Below are 23,130 nucleotides of genomic sequence, written 5' to 3' on the forward strand. Positions count from 1 at the left end.
AATTTTCTGGCAGATTTGGGGGTTTCAGGTGTGCCTTAAAATACGATATATCTTTTCTCATTTTTCTATAACCACGAGAAACAAAAAAGTAAAATAATACTCGATTATAGTTATTATAGTATGTTTTTACCTATTTCGTTGAAAAAAAAGAAAAATGATACTTAGTTTTTTTACTGTATATAACTTGTTTTTCTTAGTAAAATAAGGGAACTACAATCTGATATTCAATTTTTTTGATCTACGATTTTTTTTTCCTCGTAAAATGAAAATAAATACTTAAGACAATAATTCTATTTTACTTGAAAATAAATCTTAAAAGCTGTTACTAATATAAATAATCCTTATATCGAGCAAATTATTTTCATTTATTTATTTCTTTATTATTTTTATAAATCTCAAATACCCCTTAGAGCGCCGTCCTCTTTGAGATCCATTGCTGTTTTTCTTTTGGAGAAATGTGAGGCAAACATACTAGGAAAAATGAATACTTCTACATGAAATATTACGTTACTTTTTTGAAAGGTCTTTAGAGGGGCCAATCTTTTTAATGTCTATATCTTTATATGTCATCCTCTGACCCATCTTTGCATGTTCTTTTTTAGGGGAGGATGAAGAAAGAATTTAATTCCTGTGACGTTGTAGTAAATTCCACTTTCTGGGATTATCCCATAAGCTCTTTGCACAGTATTATTTCAATTTTTATGAACTTGTGTGTGCGTGCTGGCATTTATGAGATGGCTTCCACCGAAAGCGGTGTTGTTGTTGTCAAATCAAAGTCTCATGTTCATGCGGCAGTCAGCAGTGCACAAGTTTAAGCCTTTTAAATTCCTGACAAAAACAACATGCTGACCTCTGCTCTATTGCTGCATCTTCCGGGAGGATTATCACACATATTATTTATTTTCTTTTTAGTTTCTTCCCAGCGAATAAAAGGGAACTGCCTCTAAATCAATAAAAATACTACTTTTGCTCTGTAAACATTAGGGATAATCCTACTTTCTTTTCTGTACACAAGAGACTATTAATAAGGTTTTAGGGGATTTAAGAATTACTAAAGAAGGATGTTATAACAGAAAACAAGTATAGATCCAGAAATAATTTAAACAACTAAAGACCGCAATGTGCTTTAAAGGGACATTGTTGGTTATTTAGCGCCTGTTTGTGGTCCAATTAAACTTCATTCATTAAAAACAACAATATTTGTTTAAATAATAAGCAAAAACAAATTAACTTTCATAAATATGTATTTTTTGTAATTATTGTACTTCAAGAAATATATATTAATTTTGTATTACATGAGACAAGTTCAGAGAGAGCTGACATTATTGTCTGCCATCTTGGTACTAACCCTAACACTAGAAAAAAAAACTGTAAGGCTAGGCAAAGATTTTCATAGTTTGTAATCTTTCTTGTGCTTTGCAGCTCTTGTTTTCAGTAGCAAAACACAATACAGTTGCATCTAATGGTCAAATACGACACAGTGTCCCTTTAAACAACATGAAATAGCATAGCCTAACACAACACAACACAACATAAATCACACAGTCATTAAGCTCAAGAAGAGAAAAGGAAGTAGTAAAAATGATAAATTGAACTTGATAAAGGTTTTATTTTTTAAGAGGGAGTTAAAAGGAGTAAATAGCCTTTGCTTCTTTATTTCTTCTGTGACGAAAATGTAGTGTTTTTAGCGACAACAACAATACCTTTTTGTAATTGCTCCGCTGTATCTGTTTTAACCAGGCGCAAAGGTTAGCAATCAGAAGACTGTAAATACAGTGATGTAATTTTATTGCTTTAATTGCATTCATTTTGTTTTATCATACCCTTAAAAGAATAGATATATTGTATTTAATGATTGCATTACTCTGGCAAGCGACAATACATCGTGTGGTGAGTAAAATATGTTTTCTGGTTTAATATTAAATTCGTGTTTGAGTGTAAATTTAAATTTCCAGTACCTACCTGATAAACAGTTTTCTTTTGATCCTTCCATGTCTCGCAACCGTAGAAGAATATTGGAAGTAATCAGTGCTCTGTTCTTTGAGTTCACTGCTATGTTGTTGTCCCTCAAGATGGGTTTAGGTCTGGCAAGTGTGGTGGTGGCTTGTGCTATCCTGGCTATGATTTGCTGTTCTGACCCCTTTTTGTGATATGACACCTCCAAGATGTTGTGGTGATACTTTAGGGATTGTTGGTCCTTACCTTTGTTTTTTCTACGCTGATTGACTTCCTATACTAAGTTGAAGCTTTGTCCTGGCGATTGACCAGATCTCTGAGTTGCTTCTCGTTTCCTGCCAAACCGGCAATATCACCATCAAAATGGACGTAAGTGATGATATCCCCAGATACTGACTGAACTTTTATGTGTCTCGAGAGCTTCCGAAAAGATTCTCTCAGGAAGATGATGGTAGTTGTAGTATTAGTAATACATTGTGAAATAAAGTTTTGTTTTGGTAGGAGCTTTCAGCATTTCTCCTCAGAGTTCTTTTTCTGTCTTCTACTCCGTGATTGGTTTGCAGTTTAAAAAACAGCTGTTTGATTGAGGTTGGAAAAATGATTACAAACGCTATTTCTGGAGGATGCTGCACTGATTGGCAAGCTGAGCCAAGGAAAGAGGTTTGAATATGTATTTGAGTGGATTACTGGCTCCCTCCTCCTTCAACCCTTCCCGTGCATCTCTCTGCCTTTTTCACTTGTTTTCTTTTTCTGTCCCACTCGACTCTGGCCACTTCCTTTTCACTTGTTGGATGGCGAGCGCTCTCAGATAAACCATGGCATGTCACATCCTCCGCGACTCATGGAGAAACCCAAATGTTTGTCGCAGCTGTTCGCATGAAAGGATTTTGTGAAGCATTTGGTTGCTGAAACTCGAATGGTATTATTAGCAGAAAGCCTCATTAGGGCAGCCATTATGTCCGCCTTTCTGTTTATGATGCCAACAATGGTGTGACATTGTCAAGATTGGCTTTTTCAGGCACATGATGTTGCATTTTAGAGTATAGGCCTTCATTTAAAACATCTCCAGAGTCATTTTTAGGTTTCAATTCAATGCCTACTACTCTAAATGTATAAAAAAAGAGAAATCAGCTTGTCAAGGTGGTTGTCTTTTTAAATGTTACTTTTAACTGCTATCGTGGCATTTGAATTTATAATCACACCTGAGATGAATTAACCTCAACAACCTTGTCCGTAAGTCATTAAAGCAGCAGTTTGCAAAGGAGTACATTTTTAGACATTTGGTTAACTACTTCAGATGCAGATCATTGTCATTTTAGATCAAGATCTTTGTCACCTTATTGTCCTTTCCTGTCACGTTGGTCTGCGTTACGGTGCTTCTTTGCTGTGTGCTACATACTAAGTACTGCGCGGGTAAAAAACAAATGCGATTTTGTGTAAGCAATTCTCACAGTGCATTGTAAAAAATAGTTTTGGTGGGACATAGTCTTTTATTGCGGCACAGCAGCCGAGTGAGTAGCGCGTAAGCCCCTCACTTCAGAAGTCCTAGGTGCGAATCCAGTTACCAGCCTCCCTGTGTGAAGTTTGCATGTTTCCCGCGTCCCTGCATAGTTTTACTCCGGGCACTCCGGTTTTGTTCCACATTCCAAAGATATGCAAAGACATGGCAGGTCGATTGGTGGGTCCAAATTGTCCCTAAGTATGAATGAGTGTGTGACTGGTTGGCCACCAGTTCAGGGTGTCCCCTACCGACTGCCTGATGATGACTGGGAAGGGCTCCAGCACCCCTGCAAACCCTAATGAGGATAAGCGGTGCAGAAAACGGAGGGAGCGGTAGGACGACCTCTTAGAACAGGTTTTAGTTTCTTATCTGAGGGTTTGATACAGTCCTCTACTTTTCCCTATGTAAAATCAATTGATGTATGATCTCCTTATTTTGAGTGTCTGCTAAACTATAAACTTCTACCGCTGTCTGAACTTCCAAGTTTCATATATCCAACTTGCATGCTACTTAAAGTCCAGGAGGTTTTCAGTGTCAGATTATGAGGGTTTGTCTTCTTACACTGGTCATCCCTAGGAACAATTTGGAATCATCAATCAAGCTTCCACACATGGTCTTGAAATATGGGAGGAAAACCGGAGTGCCCAGAGAAAATCCACATGGGCGTGGGGAAAACATGCAAACTCCGTACAGGAGGCCAGTACCTTGAATTAAATCCGGCACCTCTGAACTGTGATGTACAATTCATAAGAGCGTCTTGCATAAGGATATTTTTCATAGTCCAACCCAAAATCTGACATTTTATTTAAATTTTCACCAGTGAAACCATTAACCTTGTGCAAAAAGGGCATTACCGTTTTTTTTTTTTAATTTTACATACACAATATAATACTAATGGTATTTTGTATTATTTGTGCTACTGCTGTTTCAAACAAACTACAAAAATAGCTATTTAAAAGAACTAAACAATGGAATAAGGGCAAGTGCTTCAGCGCTCGCTGGGATCTATCTGTGCATATCACTGACACTTGTGGTCAAGGAATGAAATTGAAAATTAACAATCCATTCATAATTCATGAACTGATTAAGAACGGAATGATGCATCCAAATATTGTGAGACAGAAACTATGCGAAGTAGCAAGTGACCGGCTTTCTGTGTACTAGCATCAGTGTAGCACAACCCCCTGAGGTATGTGACAACTGTTCCACAGTAACCCCAGTCATGCAGTAGACACGCAAACTCAGTGGAGTGGAGAAGGGTCTTTGTCCTTTTTCGACAGTGCCATCGGGGAATGGCTCAGTGAGCTGAGAGGAAATTAGCTCGCGAGGCCAGGTAATTAACTGGAAGTTTAGACGTAGCTGTCATTTAGCGGGGGCATGACTGGGCTTCAGGGAAACAAACTGTCCGTCCGTCCCAAAGTCACCAGCAGCAAGCGTGTTTGTGTGCGTGTCACGTTTAGTTGAGGTGAAGTTGAGGGATGACAGTCTATCATATGATAGGATGAGGAATCGACGTGCTTCTGCAGAAAAATGGGGTGGGGGGGATGTTATTAGGCACAGTTTGCTGGTTTTATCTTTGTCATTTTCTTGGGGTACAAACATAAATTTGGATTTATTTAACATAACATGAGGCTCACCTAGAGGGAGCTGACATGATTGTCCGCCAACTTGATCCTAAGCTACCACCGTCACCCCCCCAAAAAACATTGGAAAAGGCTGGGTTTAAAAATGAGAATGATTGTGTGGTCAGGACACTTTCATTCTCCAAAGTTTGTAATCTTCCCTATGCTTTGTAGCTCTCATTTGCCGTTGCACTACATAATACCACAACTTCTAATGGCTGAATATTACAGAGTGTCCATTAAGCCAGTACTTCTCAGATAGTGGGGTAGGCCCCCCTGGGCGGGCGTGAGGCTCTTTCAAGGGGGACTATTTGACCTTTGTAAAATATATATATATTTTTTAACTGTCCTAGAATAAAGTGAAACTGCACCTTCCCTTCACTAGGGAGCAGTAGCAGTATCACTTGGCAGGCGATAGAAATGTTCTTATTCCTACAGAGGCCAAGACAGAAAATGTTTGAGGAGCACTGCCTTAAGCAAAAATGATATTTCTTTTTGTGAACGCCATTTCATGGGAAAGTATTTCTACCAATTAAATATATCTTTTGTAACTAACACCAAAAAAATCCTCCAGCATATAGTTGTAGCCAGGTACAAATGTTTTCAGATATCTACATTTCCCCAAACAAAAGTTGTTATCACTTCTTTTGAAGGGATGCTATGAATGTATGGTCAGCATATTATAATTCAAAAGCGCAAGAAGGAAGTGAGCAACTAGTTTTGAAATCAGAGGACTGCAAATATTGTTTGATGACATATTTTTGGATTAAAATGAAAAAATAGTTTAACGTCAAAAAGTTGACTCTTGTAGAATTGACTGTTTAATCAAGTGGAACTGAAGCCACGTGGCAGCCTGTATCCAACTCAATGAGATGTATTTTATTTATTTTTTAATATGAAATTTATGATTGACTGTGAATTTACATTTTTCAGTACCTACCAAATGAATAGTTTGGTTTTGATCGTTTTTTGTCATGATCTAATCAAATTTTGAACTGATGTAACCATTCTGAGGATAAACTATTCTTTTTTTATTAATGAGTTTATTGTTTAGTAGACATTCAGAATAAAGGCCCGGTCACACAGCCTTTCACGGGCGTATCGAGGCTGAATCACGGCCAGAAATTTCTGCCCGTGAAGCAGACGCTGTTGGACGCTTTGAGATCGCGATACAGACGAGATACAGCAGTGCTTTACACGCGGTAAGAAATTCACACGCGGTTGGCCGCGCGAAAAAGTTTTGCGCTGCTCAAAACTTTAGACCACGGGTAACCGCGGGCGGCACACGTGATACACACGAGGTAAAGACGCGGTACGAACGTGCTAGGAAGTGCTACGGCCACGGCCAAGACGTGGTTACACGCGGGTAGGACGCGAAATTTTAGCGGGTAATCGCGGGTGGAGCACGGTCATAGCACGTTTGTTCTGCGCCTGTATCGCGGTGTTATCACGTGCATTAGCGTGTGTACTGCGTGTAAGCACGGTCAAACGCGATGCAGCCGCGGTTACCCGCGATAAGGACGCGGAACAGTCGCCGGCAACTGTTTCGCGGGCATACCACGGGTAAACAGCGGTTTTAGCCAATTCTGCACATTTTCCACCGCGTCTGCTTCACGGGCAGAAACTTCTGGCCGTGATTCAGCTGCAATACGCCCGTGAAAGGCTGTGTGACCGGGCCTTAAGGAGAGAATAAGAAGACATCAATGAATGAACAACTCGGTAGGAGAACTGTATGAAATCAGTTTTAGAAGCCCTCTCTTGAGCCCTTTAATTTGATTAAATCTTCTAGGTTACAAAAAACATCCACCCTAAAGGGTGTGGTTATCAAAGAACAGCAACATTATTGGCCATTAGTGACAATGATGTAAACGGTGCATAATAGTCAAGATAACAAACAACAGTGAGGAATAATTGTCAAGATAAAGAACTGGAATCCCAGCAATCAAACAAACTGTGCGGCCATCCCAAAGTCACCAGCAGCTTGTAGGTTTGTGTATGTGTCACATTTTGTTGAGTTAGAGTTAAGGGCTGACAGTCTAACTATCATATGATCAAATGAAGAATGACCGTGCTTCTGCTGAGAGCGGGATAATGTGATTACGCACAGTATTCTGGTTTTGTCTTTTTCATTTTCCTGGGGTATGAACATAAACATCTATCTGTCATTCAAGTCACAGGTCTTGGTTTCTGTGATGTCATGCAGCATTAGCTTGATTTCATCCTAAATTAAATTAGGTGAGTGAAATATTTCTAGTCAATGGTCATACAAACAAAACTTCACTTTCAACTGCAAATAACATAGTCTGTACCACAAAGAATTTTAGAATTAACCTAAAAGGTTTTTATTTTAAAAATTAGCATCAATGCAAAATCACTGGACTTGGTTCACACAATTCAAGTATTTCTTTGTGGTTTTATTCTGTTGTAAAATTATTTCTAGTAATAAAATATAAAAAAATGTTTCAAAGTAGTAGAATTATCAACTACTTATCATATCAGACAAAATATAAGAATAATAAGAAAAAAAACAACAATTAAATCCAATTAAAAAGCAATACGTAAAATGAACCTACGTATCTGATATGGATATACATTTGCTTAATTGTTTTCCCACTAACATAAGACAGTGTCTCACTCAAATTTAATCAAACAATCCATCCATCCATCCATCCGCCCATCCGTCCGTCCGTCCGTCCGTCCGTCCATCCATCCATCCATCCATCCATCCATCCGTCCATCCATCCATCCATCCATCCATCCATCCATCCATCCATCCATCCATCCATCCATCCATCCATTCGTCCATTAATCAATCAATCAATCAATCTTAATATTTTTTAAACTGAAGCATCGATTAAGGAGTACAGTACTTGTTGTGAAACGCTAAATTAACTGGCTGGATTACAGAGACAAGACTTTGGGTGAATAGATTAAAGAGGGTTACATTGAAATTATTTTCTTTCCACTGGCAGGTATATATTTTTCAATATTAAGCATAATTTCAATTGATGATAATGATTAAAATAAGTATTTTAAGTAAAATTAGAAAAGACACTTATATAGATACAAAATTCTGCTTGGGTAACTTTGCAATTAGTACATATTCCAAGTATTTCATTTTTTTTTTAATGTAATTGTTATCGTATTCTCTCAGTTTGATTCAACAGATCACCCAGTCGAAACATTGTTGGGGCAGCGGGACTCAAAAACTGGGAGGGTTGAGGAATGCACTAAATGGTAAAATAAATACTTGTGTTGAACATTCCACATACGAAAAGGTTAACTGGAAACAGGTGAGTGTCATAAATGGTTTTAAAAGGTGCTATCTAGAGAGGCTTTTTAGTTCAATACATTATGAACAATTGTGAAAATAATCCATCACTTTAAGAAGGTTTGAAAAAATGTAAAGAAATGTCTGCACATGAGTGAAACATCAATAAACACACGCTGCCTGCCCCTTACATATCTAACCTTTAGGAGGTACCACTTAAAATACCGACATATTTGAGAAAAATATATGTGGAACATTTCACATGTCTACAAATGCAAAAGAAAACTCTAGCTCAAGAGTGAGGAAACTACGGCTCACTGGCCACATGCAGCCTGTCGGGCCTTTTTAATCCAGCCCACCGAATGAAAATGGTAAAAATATGACTACGTATATATATCTCCTGTAGCATTTTTGTGGAAGATACACAAAGCAACTATTAGGACAGCTTGGCCTCATTAGTACTACAGAAAACGACAAAATTACTACAAAACCAATGATCAAAAGTTGTGCATAAAAACAGGGACTTAATGTTTTTTTTTTGCATATGATTGTGAAACGAAAATAAAACTATAGAAATTACACTAAAATACTACTGCAGACATACCACTATAGAAATACTACAACAGGAAAATAACTATAGTGATACCACAAAATATTACGACAGAAATACTACAAAATACAACTACAATGTCATCCATCCGTCGATCCATCCACCCATCCATCCATGTTTTTCCGCTTTTCCGGGGTCAGGTCACAGGGGTAGCAGCCTCAGCAGGGAAGCCCTGACCTCCCTATCCCCAGCCACTTCATCTAGCTCATCGGATGGGATCCAGAGCCTAGAAACATAGTCTCTCCAGCGTGTCCTGGGTTGTCCTCAGGGCCTCCAGTCCAGTCAGTGATACTTGCCGGGAACACATTCAAAGGATGGCATCCAGGAGGCATCCTTATCAGATGCCCGAGCCACCTCAACTGGCTCCTCCCAATGCGGAGGAGCAGCAGCTCTACACTGAGTCCCTCCAGGATGACCAAGCTTCTCACCTTATCAATAGTATGATATTACAAAAATACAGCTACAGTAATATTACAAAAATACTACTTCAGAAATAATACAAAAAAATTTCCTCCATAAATACTACAAAAATGCAAGCTACTCGAGTAATACAACATAAATATTACAAACATATTACAGAAATACTGAAAACTAAATATGAATAAAGGTGTTTATTTTTTTTAAATTGTGAGCATTTTAAAACCAATATGAAACAAATTTATTTAAAAACAAATATAAAAACAATTTTAACATTTGGATTGCTCTATGTGCAATCATTTGTAAATGCAAATGGGAAAAATTGGATAGGTTAAGGCCCCTAGTCAAATTTTTGAAAAGTTTAGTGCAAAGTGTAAAAGTGAGCTGTGGTCTGATGAGAATTTGTTTGAAATATATCTGAGAATTAATTAATTAATTAGCCAACTGCATTTAAACCTTACATAAATGCTACAACAATGCCGCAGAAGTACACACTCAGTAGCTTCTCCCTGTGTCATGTTTAATTCATTATCATGGAGATGTTAGTTTCTCGGATGTTAAAATAATGATAACAAAGACAATACTTTGTCTTGCAAACGTTAGCTAAATACTCTATGCATGTCAATATAACTTACAACGGAGCTAAATGTGTAGATGTTTGTGGTTTAATAACATTAATCTCGAAAACATCCATTTTTAGCCACTACATCTTAAAAATTATTTAATGTTCGTCCCCGGCTTGCATCATATGTTCCATTAAAGAATAGATCTTAATAAGTGATATCACATTGATCACAACCAACAGCATTAACAAACATCATTAAGACATATTGTGGAATGTTTGAATAACAAAAGTAATCACGATTGCAAGGGAATGTGCTATGTTAAAATGTGATTATATTTGTAAATGTCTATCAAAACACAAAGGCATTAGAACAAAACACACTAAACATACTCACTCTTCTCACACTTGATAAGCCAAGGAGGCTCCAATTATATTTCTCTACTTCTGAGCTTTTAGCTATTATCGCTCTAATGTCTGTTTTTTCCTCACACTGAGACAACACAGCAGAAAAAACACTGTAGATACCAAAAATAATCATTTTATCATATATCATAAAAACATATATTTTTTCATGATAATAAATGTATTCAATGTAAATGGTATGAAGAAGTGCACAATACAGTACATATTTTACTCCCGTTATTGTATTTTTCGTTTGTTTTTGTATATATTAAATAATTAGTATGTTGAATAATATACTTAGAAGGTGTCAAGCTGTGATATGTCAAACATGTTACAGTATACTGGAAATTAGTTGTTTCTAAGACAGACACTAATATATGGTATAGTTGTTAAAGGTGTAGTAATAGATGTATTTAATTTGTGTATAGATTTCTTTTTTGCTACAATTCTACATCGCATACTGGCACTTTATGACCTCCTTTGTCTGATTGGTCCATCCAAACCTTAACAAAAATATAATTGCACTGACTGAAATTGTGAATCCAGGTTTTTACAGTCAAACTGTTGTGGCATTTGATCGAGGGTCCCAGCTTCAGTGGTCGTCCATGCTGATACTTCACATAAACATTAGAATCTTTAATTTGAAGCAATCTGTGCGGTGACTGGCTCTATATAAAATTTTCATCTGCATTCGGGCTGACCGTGCTGCAATATGCTTGCTATGCAAATTTTCTGTGACACAATCAAATCTGGTGTGCGACTAAAGATTTTTAGCACACCCACAAACAACTTTTGTGCACCCTTGCATATAAAACGAAAATGCATGATCTCTCTAAATAAACAATGCGCTTCCACAATTATAACACAAAGGAGACTTTTCATATACATTTAAATTGTGAATGTATTTGCCTTGATAATATTCCCTGAGACATCAATGACCACTTAGTGCCCTGGCATCAATAAATACCCTGCATGGTTTCACTTTTGCATGTGGTATGGATGCTTTAAATCTCCTTACAATTTAGGCTTAGGGATGCTAAGACACGTAGGTCTCCTGTTACCCAGAAAGTACACAAGACCAACTAGCTGACTTACTGCTGACTTTTGCCGAAACAGAAGGTCACCGAATTATCGGGCAACTCCATGAGCTTTCCTCTCCAGCCTGGCCTGAATAATTGATGCACCACTTTTTCTGAGATCTGAGAAGAATGGTCATGTGGAATTAACTAGCATTGATCCTGCAAACTGAGAGAATAGCAAAGAGGATGGATGACAGATAAAAGACGATTGAGAGATAAGCACCTCTTTGCGTATTCTGACTTAATGTGAACATCAGTAATGTGATTACCCAGATTGTTGTTCATCACTCACCTGTCATTTATCCTCCAGTAAATCAACCTGTTCTATTTTTTCCCCCATTTTCCCCGAAGGATTTGGTTTATAGCTCCACCTAAAATGTCCCCTCACACAAAGTAGACTGACCTTTTTGGTGGGATGTCATCACCTTCAAAGTTAATCCCATGTATTTTTTTGACAAAGATGTCAGTTGACTATGCTGAGAAGGAGATTTAAGGTTATTCTAGTCAGGGCTAATCATGTTATCTATGCACCAGGGTTTTGCCCGACACTGAAAACCTTCTGCTTGACAAAATGTTTACATCCTAATAAATCAAATTATGACATTGACACTCTTCCCATAACTAAATCAAGAGTTAAAAAAATGGTAGCAAAACCAACACCTTTGAAATGTTTTTGATAATGCAACTCTTCTGTTGGTAAATGAAGTGCATGTGTCATTGCAAACTGAGTTGGGATAAAAGGTTGCTAGTAGGTGTCACAAGTATCACAAGCTTCCAGTTTTAAATCTTGTGATATGTTTTTAGTGACAGCCAAATCAATTTTAGATCAAAACATCTTTTTATAATTTGGAAGCTGTGAATAGACATGTAGCAAATTTGGGTGGTTCAAAAAATTATTTGAACAAACAATCGATTGACTAATCAAAATGATTTTGACAGGGATTATTTTCTTCACTTTTTCGTTGTGATACTTCAATTTCCGCCCCCTTAGCCAATCATAGTTTGTGAAACTCAAGATGTTTCGTTTTGCTTCCGAATGGGCCCTGATCAACTCAAAATCTGATTAGCAAAACGAACAGCTTATGTAATGCCTCTGGGCCTGCACAGTTCTGAAGGAATCCAGGTAGATTTGTGACCCTGGCATCAAGTAGTAGCTGACATGTGATTGGTTGATTGCTGGAGGAAGTTTAACCAGGGGGAAAGCAATTAAAGGAAACTGAAAGACAATTTGGAATATCTTAATAAGAATCAATGGACACAATATGATGAATATCACATGCATCTGATATTTTCTAGGCCTGTAGAGAAGGCCTTGCAGACCCTGATACCCCACCAGTGGTATCCCCTGATACGTTTTCTTAATCAACATTAATCACACAGATTTTGTGCTGTGGAAGTATAGAGGATTTCAAAGTAAATTATTCATGAATATATTAAAACATCTCCTCTGTAACCAACTTGTGACAAATCATCCCGTGTACATTGCTTAATCCATGATGTCATTATTCCACAAATCAAATTTTGAAAAATGCAAGCCTTGCTGATTGCTGATGTCGATCATAATTCACAAGCTTCACTCATTCAAAGTAAGTGCACTGATGTCATTGTTGAGATTGCTTTATTGATCCTCCGGCAGCCATGTTGAAGTGTAGGTCTGCTCCACAATATGCATCATACTAAACTAGGCCCTGCCTGTTTCATGTCTGGTAGATTGCTTTCTTTGGTGAAGCTGATGTGTGGTTTACATTTAGAGGATGTGATAGGAAGTTCTGCTATGTTTTGTCTTTTTTTCTGCTTGTTATTCTGTGCACACTCCCCACTCCTCAGATACAGGTCTAAAAGTGAAAGCAGTATTATTGTAGGTGGCCTGAGGAATCTTTTGCAAACTTTGCGATCACAAGAGTGCAATAAATGTTTAATAGGAGATGTTAGTGAACTGAGGAGAGGAAGTATGCCTAGAACATGACTAAGGACTCTCGGGGAGGTACAGGTTGAAAGCCAGTAAGCGAAAACGAGAGAACAGGGGTTTAACATATTTTTTCATGAAGGGCAACTCATGGCAAAGAGGAATGAAGGATTTTTTTAATGCTGGGGCTCAGTAGACGGGGTGAGACCAAGGGTAATTTTTGGGTGACTTATACCATCTCACGTACGAAATATGCAAATACAACTGAGGAGAATGATTAAACCACTTGTTTCTTCGCTATACCTAAAAAATGAATTTGAAAATTCAGTTAGTGGTGGATTAGCAAATGCACTTTTAATCACTTGATTTCAAAATAAAGTAAGAAGCTAATTGACCGAAGGTTCACATACTTTATTCACTCTTTCAATGCCAGACGTTTTTCTAAAATTAGGACAGCCGCTGCCAGACTATATTTGCCATTTTGACTCATTTTTGAAGGCCCACCGTAAATATATTTTACCATATTTCAGAAAAAAAACAATTGTACATTGCTAAGTTTCTTGAAAATACTTGTTTCTAAGAAAACGTGCTTTTTATTAAAGGATGCATCTTAAGGGGAACTTTCACTTCGGTGCTCAAGAATGCTTTTGATAAACACAACGGCACTCTGTTGGGAACATTTTATTGCAAAAACACTGGAATTGTTCATAAACAATGATTGACCTTTGCAAGAACTCTTCAGCGCCCAATGTTTCAGGATTTCAGCAACCATGCCAATCACATCCCTGCTGATGTACACAAATGGTCATCCCTCTCTGACCAGACGATGTTGACCGGACTTTTTCATTTTTTTTCCCCGAAAGAATAAGGTATTAGAAGTCAACTGCCTATTAATATTGGCCCATATCTCATTATATATCTCCATACTGCTTCGCTACGCCTACTTGCTAAATTGGGCCGCCTACACACACTCATTCGACAGACATAGGATGTGGGGGCTTCCTCGATGTGCGGTCAAAGATCTCATCAAAGCCATTCCTGCCTTCTAAAGGGGATTTATTATACTGAAATCATTCCCAGTGGCTTAAAACTTACCAATGAGCAGCGCCAAACCCTTTTACAATAGTTTTATAACATAAGATTGTCACGGTCGCCTTGGTGACCAGTCTGCCCCGCCCTCTGGGCAACAGCTGAAAGCAGTTCCACTAATTGTGGGTCTGTATTTAAGGCTGCATTGTGGGCTCTGCCGTTGCGGGTTCATTACTCTTATACACAATCCCGGTCTGTTATGCCTTGTCCTGTTTTAGTCTGTTATGCCTGAATGAACCCGCCAACAATAGAACTCAGCGAACGATCCCAGCGCGACTTTGGGAGAGCTGGAGAGCGCAGTTCGGCAGGCGCCTACTGAGTTGGCCTTCCCTGCCCGTTCGAACCACGGCCCCGCCCGTCGTGGCCCTTGCTGTGCCTCGAATGGGGTCCCGGGAAGAATTGACGCCTGCCTGTTCGACTCTCATGCCTGCCAGCCCGACTCCCGTGCCGATTGCCTGCTAATCCCTCTCCCCTGCGTGCAAGTCCGACTCCGACTCCGCTGCCCGTCGGGCCGACTCCGACTCCGCTGCCCGTCGGGCCGACTCCGACTCCGCTGCCCGTCGGGCCGACTCCGACTCCGCTGCCCGTCGGGCCGACTCCGACTCTGATGCCTGCCTGCCTGCCCGACTCCCGTGCCGATTGCCTGCTATTTCGGCTCCCCTGCGTGCCAGTCCGACTCCCCTGCGTGCCAGTCCGACTCCGCTGCGTGCCAGTCCGACTCCCCTGCGTGCCAGTCCGACTCCCCTGCCTGCCAGTCCGACTCCCCTGCCTGCCAGTCCGACTCCGCTGCCTGCCAGTCCGACTCCGCTGCCTGCGTGCCAGTCCGACTCCGCTGCCTGCGTGCCAGTCCGACTCCGCTGCCTGCGTGCCAGTCCGACTCCGCTGCCTGCGTGCCAGTCCGACTCAGCTGCTCCTGTTTTGCCGGTTCTGATTTTGACTCTCTCATGTCTTGTCTGTTCTGATTTTGCCTGTCCTGTTTACCTGCCCTGATTTTGCCTGTCCTGTTCTCGTCGGTTCTGCCTGTCTGTTATCCCCTGGCCAGTTTGCCCACCAGACCCCCTCCCTGCCGAGCGCCGATTCCGATCCGCCCGACGCAGATGGCGCCTGCCTCTCCCCGTTCCTGCGTGTTCGGAGGAGGGAGCGGGGTTGCCCCAATCGCGAGCGTCAACATTCCGGGGTGTGAGGTTGTAATTTTTTCTTTTTTGGGACCTCGGGAGCTGTCCCTTAAGAGGGGGGCTCTGTCACGGTCGCCTTGGTGACCAGTCTGCCCCGCCCTCTGGGCAACAGCTGAAAGCAGTTCCACTAATTGTGGGTCTGTATTTAAGGCTGCATTGTGGGCTCTGCCGTTGCGGGTTCATTACTCTTATACACAATCCCGGTCTGTTATGCCTTGTCCTGTTTTAGTCTGTTATGCCTTGTCCTGTTTTAGTCTGTTATGCCTTGTCCTGTTGAGTTCGTGCCGGAGGAACTCTGTGTTGTTCTGTTTTGCCCCGGAGTATTGGGCGACTTTTATTTTGTAAAAATAAAACTTATGGATCGTCAACGCATTTGAGTTCTCCCTTCACGCCTCCTGCCTCCGTTCTGGTCCGGTCTCCTTCCACGCCACCACGCCAATCCGTGACAAAGATAAGAAAAACATATATTTACGTTTTGGCACTCAGGGAAAATACTTCTGTAAAAAGTATTTATACTTTATGGCATTGAATGAGTTAATATATTATTAATATGGCATAGTTTAATTTGCTCTATATTGAGTATGTAATGATGAACAGCAATATCCTGATATCAGGATAACAAAACTGATTATGTCACCGTGATAAAAGGAGGAATCACATTTGCATTTGTGCAGTTCCAGAACAATCTGCTGGTAAGTTTATTGATTCTGTTTGAATGTCATAATGCATTTTTTAGCCCTCTTCGGGTAAACGGAAATGTTTATACCATATACTTGTAAATTGTGTCAATTTGTAGAACAACTTCATACGTGCATGCATTAGCAAACATTGTAATGCTTCAATATAAGGCATTAAGTGCTATTGTTGGTTATGTCTAATGCTGTGATGTACAAAATAACAATATTGGTCTTATTTTTTACATTCAGAATGTTCATTAAGGTGTTGTTATGTCAACGACCTATTAATATTATCCTAGTAAGGTGCTACACTTATTCAATTAATTTACAGCTAATCAAGTATTTTCATAATTGACTCGTCTTTACTTTACACATTGGATAAGAAATTATGAAATCCCATTTTTATGCATTTTCAGAAATGTTATCAACTTATGTACCAAATATTGAGGTCAATTACTTATATAAATAAATAACTCATTATTAATCTAAAACGATGAGTTAAATATTTGAATAAAGTTGGTCCTGCCTTCCGGAGCACAACAATAATATTTAGATAATATTATCATTAGAATGCATGAAAAAACTTATTATCAGTCACTAATCTGAATGTGACTACTGTAAATTTCTGTGAGTCCTTGGTATTGTTTGAGCGGTTCATATGTGAATTGTTACGCACAAATTTACTCAATCAAATTGTAAACCCGCGCTTATTAATACTAATTTAGGAAGGAGAATAATGAAAACACGACAATGAGAACTAACTAAGACTAATAGGTAGCAACAGAAAAAGCTAAATAAAGGTGGGACTGAGTTAATACACAAAAATGTGAAGAGGAACACAGCTGATATGTACAAGCTTCTGAACAAAGCAATGTGAAACTGGGGTGACATTTAACCAGAACACAAAAAACAATTTTCACCTCTTTATACAACCTTGTCTTCAGAGTAGCGACTCAAATCTGGCTTGGCTTGAAGCATTGGAGAATAGCTTGCTTTTCACCATCATCCCGTGAGAAACCTGATTGTACTGTATGTTAGGTTCAACAAAGGTGATACTTTCCTTACAATACTGTGGTTCGACTTTTGCGTCCTCGTTGCAGCGTGTATTGCCAAGTTGTCTGTTTTTGATTTGACCTTGTCTTCAGTTTACACTCCAATTTGAAAGAGTTTTGTTCACTCAAGGAACAATTCAGTCCGTTTCCCTTCTTTGGTTTTATTGAAGTTTGAGGTGGTGACGAAGTGGTTCCTTGTCACAGTAGTAGAGGTAGGGGTAATGGAAAGTGTACAGTTAGGTAACAGATAACAGATAGAAGTTATCAGGTTGAAAACCCTAAACACAAGAGTGGAAACACACCGTGTTAAACAAAAAGTGCACATTGCTTCAAGTCCCCCCCCAAAAAAGACTTAATTTCTGTAATTACAAATAACCACAAATGAAAATAAGCACACAAGTTACTTAACATCCATAGCTAATCATCAGGTGGGCTTGTCTCAGGCATCTCTAGGTTTGAGATTTAACCAAACTTGTAGCCGAGTAACTGAAATAACTATTTAACATAAATCAAGTTAATTTTGTTAATTTTAATAATACAAATAAACATTTCAATGAGCTGAATTTTTTGCCAAGTTAGCTTTTATTCCCCTCTTGTAATTGTGAGATTGAAATGAAAGTAGTGGGCAACACGGCGGCGCAGTGGTTAGCGCGTCTGCGGCACAGTTCTGAGACCATGGGAACCTCCTGCGTGGGTTCAAATCCAGCTACCGGCATTCCTATGCGGAGTTTGTATGTTCTCCCCGTGCTTGCGTGGGTTTTCTCTGGGCACTCCGGTTTCCTCCCACATTCCAAAGACATGCATTTCAGGTGAATTGGCCGGTCCAAATTGTCCCTAGGTGTGATTGAGCGAGCCAGTTGTCTGTCCCTGTGTACCCTGCGATTGGCTGGCAACCAGTTCAGGGTGTCCCCTGCCCACTGCCCGATGATTGCTGGGATGGGCTCCAGCACCCCCGCGACCCTACTGAGGATAAGCGGTGCAGCTGATAATAATGAAATGAAAGTATTTTAAGTTCATTAGATAGATCAAAACGATTATTTTAAGATTCATCCAATTTTATACTAATAGTTAACTAATTGTTTGTTGCAGCCCTAGTCATAGTTCTATTCTTTTGTGAAATCTGGATACTTATATGTCCACAGTTAATAGCCTCATATAAAAGCCTAGACTTATAAATTCAATTGAACTGTTAGGGTTAGGGTAAGGTTTAGGGTTAATCACAATCTTGTCAAATATATACAAAAATATGCTGCCTTGCTTATTGAGTCCACTAAGTAATACTTATTTAGCTGTAAGTACTGTTATTGATCACAAAATGAACAGTCAATAGTTATGTCCTGATTGTGAAAGTACATGTAAAACAACAGTGTTATAGGAAAATGATGAAATGTCGATTGCCAAGCAAGGCAGAACATAATAAAGAATTTCTCAAGCTCATATTCTTACCAGCACTCACTTGCTTATTTTTATTGCAATTTATTTAGCCCATTTCCTGCATCAAGTACCGCCAAGTGCACCCCAGACTTCCTGTTCCGCATGGATACATTATCTCCAACCGGATATCTGATTGCAACTTAAACCTGGGGTGTTATACATGTGTGCGTGTGTGTGCGTGCATGCCTATCGATTTAAAAGAATGCACTTCAGGATTATTTCCCTGAAATGCTGGGATGACTGAATTGGGAATCCCACGCTGCAATTTTTAGCCATATAGGATTTCACAGGAACGAAAGTGCACTAAAAAAGTATGATGGCTGACAAAATGAGTTGTTTTCAAGGAACTCACTTTGAATCGTCTCCCAACTGAAGGTGAATGAAAGAGCATCATTTGTTGCTGTCAAAACAAAAAGGAAAGGTCTTCCCTAAATTTTAATTTTGAGGTTGTAGGAATATTTGTTGTGAAGCACATCAAAATGATCTCTTCCCTCCCGGCACGTTTCGTTGACATGCCTGTCCTAATTGTTTTCTGTAAAAGAAGGTATGGTACCGTTGCATGAAATCCTCAAAAATGCTTGAATTTCAACTCATGCGATGACAAAAGAGCGAGTGCCAGCCATTTTCTTTCATTTTGACTCGTATTTGAAAGTGTCACGATTACCCATTGTCCTCACCTGTGCCCGCTCATTTGGCGCCAGCTACTTTTCTTTGCCTGATTGGCTCCGCTCCTATTTAAACTCAGTGCTCGCATTCACTCCTGATCAGTCCTCTGCACTTGCCAGGCGAGCATTTTGACTCTGCCCCGTCCTGTCCGGTAATTTGCTTGTGCATCCGGTATCCGTTATCGATCCTGTCCTGTCCCGTATCCTGCTCGTGTATCCTGCATCCGGTATCGATCCTGTTCTGTCTGGTATCCGGTATTGATTCCGTCCTGTTCGGTATCCTGTATCCAGTATCGATCCTGCATCGATCCTGTCCGGTATCCTGCTTGCTTATCCTGTATCCTGTATCGATCCTGTCCAGTATCCTGCTGTTGTATCTTGTATCCGGTATCGATCCTGTCCTCTATCCTGCACGTGTATCCGGTATTGATCCTGCCTGTCCCGTCCTGTCCGGTATCCGGTATCGATCCCGCCTGTCCCGTCCTCTCTGGTATCTTGCATCTAGTATCGATCCTGTCCGGTATCCTATATCCGTTATCGTCCCGCCCTCACCTGTATCCGGTATTGAGCTTGTCTGCCCCTGGCTTTCTGTTTTCCCGCGTCTGTCTTTTCTGCCCTGCAATTGCCTAGCCGCTGGCGTTTGTGTTCCCGCACATGGCTGACCCGCTACTGTAAATAAAGCTTGGTGTGAAAACGTTATGAGTTTGGGTCTACCGTCTGTTCGGGTTCTGACAGAAAGCCTACTGAACATTTTGTTCTGTATCTATACAGGGATAGTACAAATCAAAAGAAAGCATGAAAACTTATGATTGATCTGAAAAAAGTATGTTTTAGCTTTTACCATTGTTCACTAGAAAAAAGTTGAACATTGGTAACATTTTTGAAAGTACTCGTTTCTAAATAACCTTCTGAGACAAAACGGCTTTTTGTGAACGGATGCATTTCAAGCACAACTTTTTCCCTTTTTTTGCATTTGTGATACTTGCAATGTCTAAACTATGCTTTCCATAGACACGAGGGCACCTTCCTTGCACAATAGTGTTTTATTACAAAAAGACCGTATTATACATTTTGCAAGATGATTTTTCATATGAAATAAATTCCTGAGGCTTGGCACTTACTGATGACCTGCACTAAAGCCTTTATAATAGTTTTAAAAATAAAATTTAAAAACATTTTTAGGATTTGGCACTCAGGGATAATGCTTCTGAAAACATATTTACATGTTATGACACTGAATGAGTTAATGTTGTGTTTTCAAGTATGGAAAAGTCCTCACATTTGGGGTGAAATGCTTGTAAATGCTTGAAATTGTTGCCATGTTTCTCAACAAGCCTGCTTAAAAAATGACACTGCACTCTGGTGGCCTCTTTTTGCCATTGCAAACCACTGATTAACTGCAGCCGGCATGAGTTTGTACAGCATTGTCCAATAAAGTGCCATGGCCCCCTACCGGTTGCGCCCAAGAGAACAGGGGTATGTTACACCTAAACAGGGCACAATATAAAGTGTATTGTAGCCAGGGATACATATCACTTATAGACATTTATTTTGAGCCATGAAAAAACTAAGGTAGCGTTTCTCAGTGGTAAATAGTAATGGCAAGAATGTCCTGCAACTGAAAATGTAAACTAGATAATTCTGTCATTTTTACCTATATGGGGAGGGATATGTTTCAAAAATTAATATATTTGCTATTTACTCAAGATCTAAAAATCATGTCTTGATAAATGCACAGGCAAGATTAACAATCACAAATGTAAATCGTATACATATTTGTGGCTCAACAAAACACAGGATTCACACCAGATTTTGTTTTTCCTTTTGTGGTACTGAATTTGGAGAATTTACACTGAAAGTCCTTTTAAAGTGCTTGAATTTGTCCATGAAAAAGGAGTACGGACCCCGTAGGACCGCATTCTGCGTTTTGTGGCACTCCAAGCAAGTGTCATATTAGATTAATGAGGCATGATGTGTTCGTAATGTCAAAGCTAAATTCCTAATGTCACTTTTCTTTTCTCCCTGTCACTTCTCCCCTCTTGTTCCCTTTCCACTTTCTTTTGTCGCAGCTTTGATATCAGCCGGCTGCTGCACCAACAACTGCAGAAATGTCAAGCTTTGGGACAGGTAAGGACACCCCCCCTTTTTCCCTTCTTTATAATGTCATTTTCTTTAATCAGAGAAGAAAAAGATCGGCCAATGAAGGTCACTTTGTGTTCTTTGCCACTAGGGTCCCTAATCCTGTAAGTAGATGTCATTACACAGTCTTTCTTCAGCTGCTTCTTCTAAACTTGCAGGCCTGCCTGGCAGTAGCTTGCATTAAAACTGACTTTGTGAACTGGAAGTTGCGGATTTAAATAGAATACAACGGAAAGTAAATGAATACATTCACATTGAATCTCTAATGGAATTGTAAAATTCACCATGTACGGAAATTAGACTGCCACACCAGTCTGTGCAAAAGTTGTGTTTAAGAAAAAACAAATAATACAATATATATGAATGAATCTAAATTTGAAAAAATATAAACAAAACAAAACATCTGCCCCCAACAGGGCTTCACTGAGGATCATTGACATTTTCTACAGACATATAAATAAATATATAACAAAACCTGGTGAGTCTTTTTGGAAGGTATTTTTTTGTCTTGTTTTCCCAAGTAAAATAGGACAAAACTGTAAAATGGAATACAGTTAATGTCATGATTACCGATTTGAATCACCGGTGCCCGCTCATTTGGCGCCAGCCGCTGCTGGCTATCTGATTGCTCCCCGTCCCTTATTAAACCCAGTCCTGTCACTCTCCGGTTGTCAGTCCGCCTGCAAACCTCTGTCGATACAAGACAAGCCTTTTTGACCCTGACTCCTGCCTGTCCCGTTTTTGCACTCGTTTTCCCACCTGGCCGTTCCTGATCGCCCAGTTTGTCTCGACCCATTTTTAATCCCGACCACACCTGCTCTCCCGTCCCGGCTTACGACCCGTTTCTGAACCCGACCACGTTTTTGCTCTCTTGTCCCGGATATCGACCTGTTTTTTCATCCCTGACATCGCCATCGCCCAATACAAAAGATCCACTTCCGTATTCGGATCACAATAACAATATTGCTTCCCGTGTCCAGCAAGCACCGGATCGTGGGCGCAGCCCTTCCTCTTTCTTTCAATAAAACTGGTAAACATTACACAATTGAGTCCTGATTCCGTTCTGGTCGTGACGGTTAGTGGCAGATAACTTTTTTGATTTTATTTAGATTTTTATCCTTTTTTTCACAAACGTTAACCTTATATTTTATCCATATTAATTGTTTTCTTCATTTAGTAAAAAAAACAATACCTCTGGTTTCCTTATTCTAGTAAATAATTAAATACACTAATGACAAAATAGGTAATATAATCTAGTATAACCTCTTTTTACGAGTTAAATATTTTTTCAATGTTGTTCTTAATAGTAAAACATGAAAAAAGGTTTAAACGAGCTAAATTATCTTGTACATAAAAGATCGTCATAAATGTTTTTTTTTGTTTTCTAGTTCTTCTATTTTTCTTAATTAGGTAAAATGTCATTTCTAGAATAAAAGCATTTATGCTGTCTGCCATTCTTAATAAATATGCCCATTTTGTTAGTTTTTGGATTTTCAAGAGTGTGCCAGTGTGATAACAATGTATTATTTTTCAGATTTTACTACAAAAATGTTAAAACTCTAGTAAAATT

The 23,130-nt window shown here is 39.4% G+C and overlaps 1 protein-coding gene across 1 annotated transcript in view; it reads left to right on the forward strand.

The window, feature by feature from the left end:
* ccdc85al (coiled-coil domain containing 85A, like) overlaps positions 1-23,130 on the forward strand; it is a 44,856-nt gene that overhangs the window by 12,748 nt on the left and 8,978 nt on the right. Inside the window, exon 3 of the mRNA XM_088342393.1 lies at positions 21,491-21,548. Coding sequence (XP_088198519.1) covers positions 21,491-21,548 — 58 coding nt within the window. The remainder of the gene's footprint in view (positions 1-21,490; positions 21,549-23,130) is intronic.

This window comes from Urocampus carinirostris, chromosome 8 (genome assembly GCF_059441175.1).
Source record: "Urocampus carinirostris isolate Australia breed hairy pipefish chromosome 8, RoL_Ucar_1.0, whole genome shotgun sequence".
NCBI classification, from domain to species: domain Eukaryota; kingdom Metazoa; phylum Chordata; class Actinopteri; order Syngnathiformes; family Syngnathidae; genus Urocampus; species Urocampus carinirostris.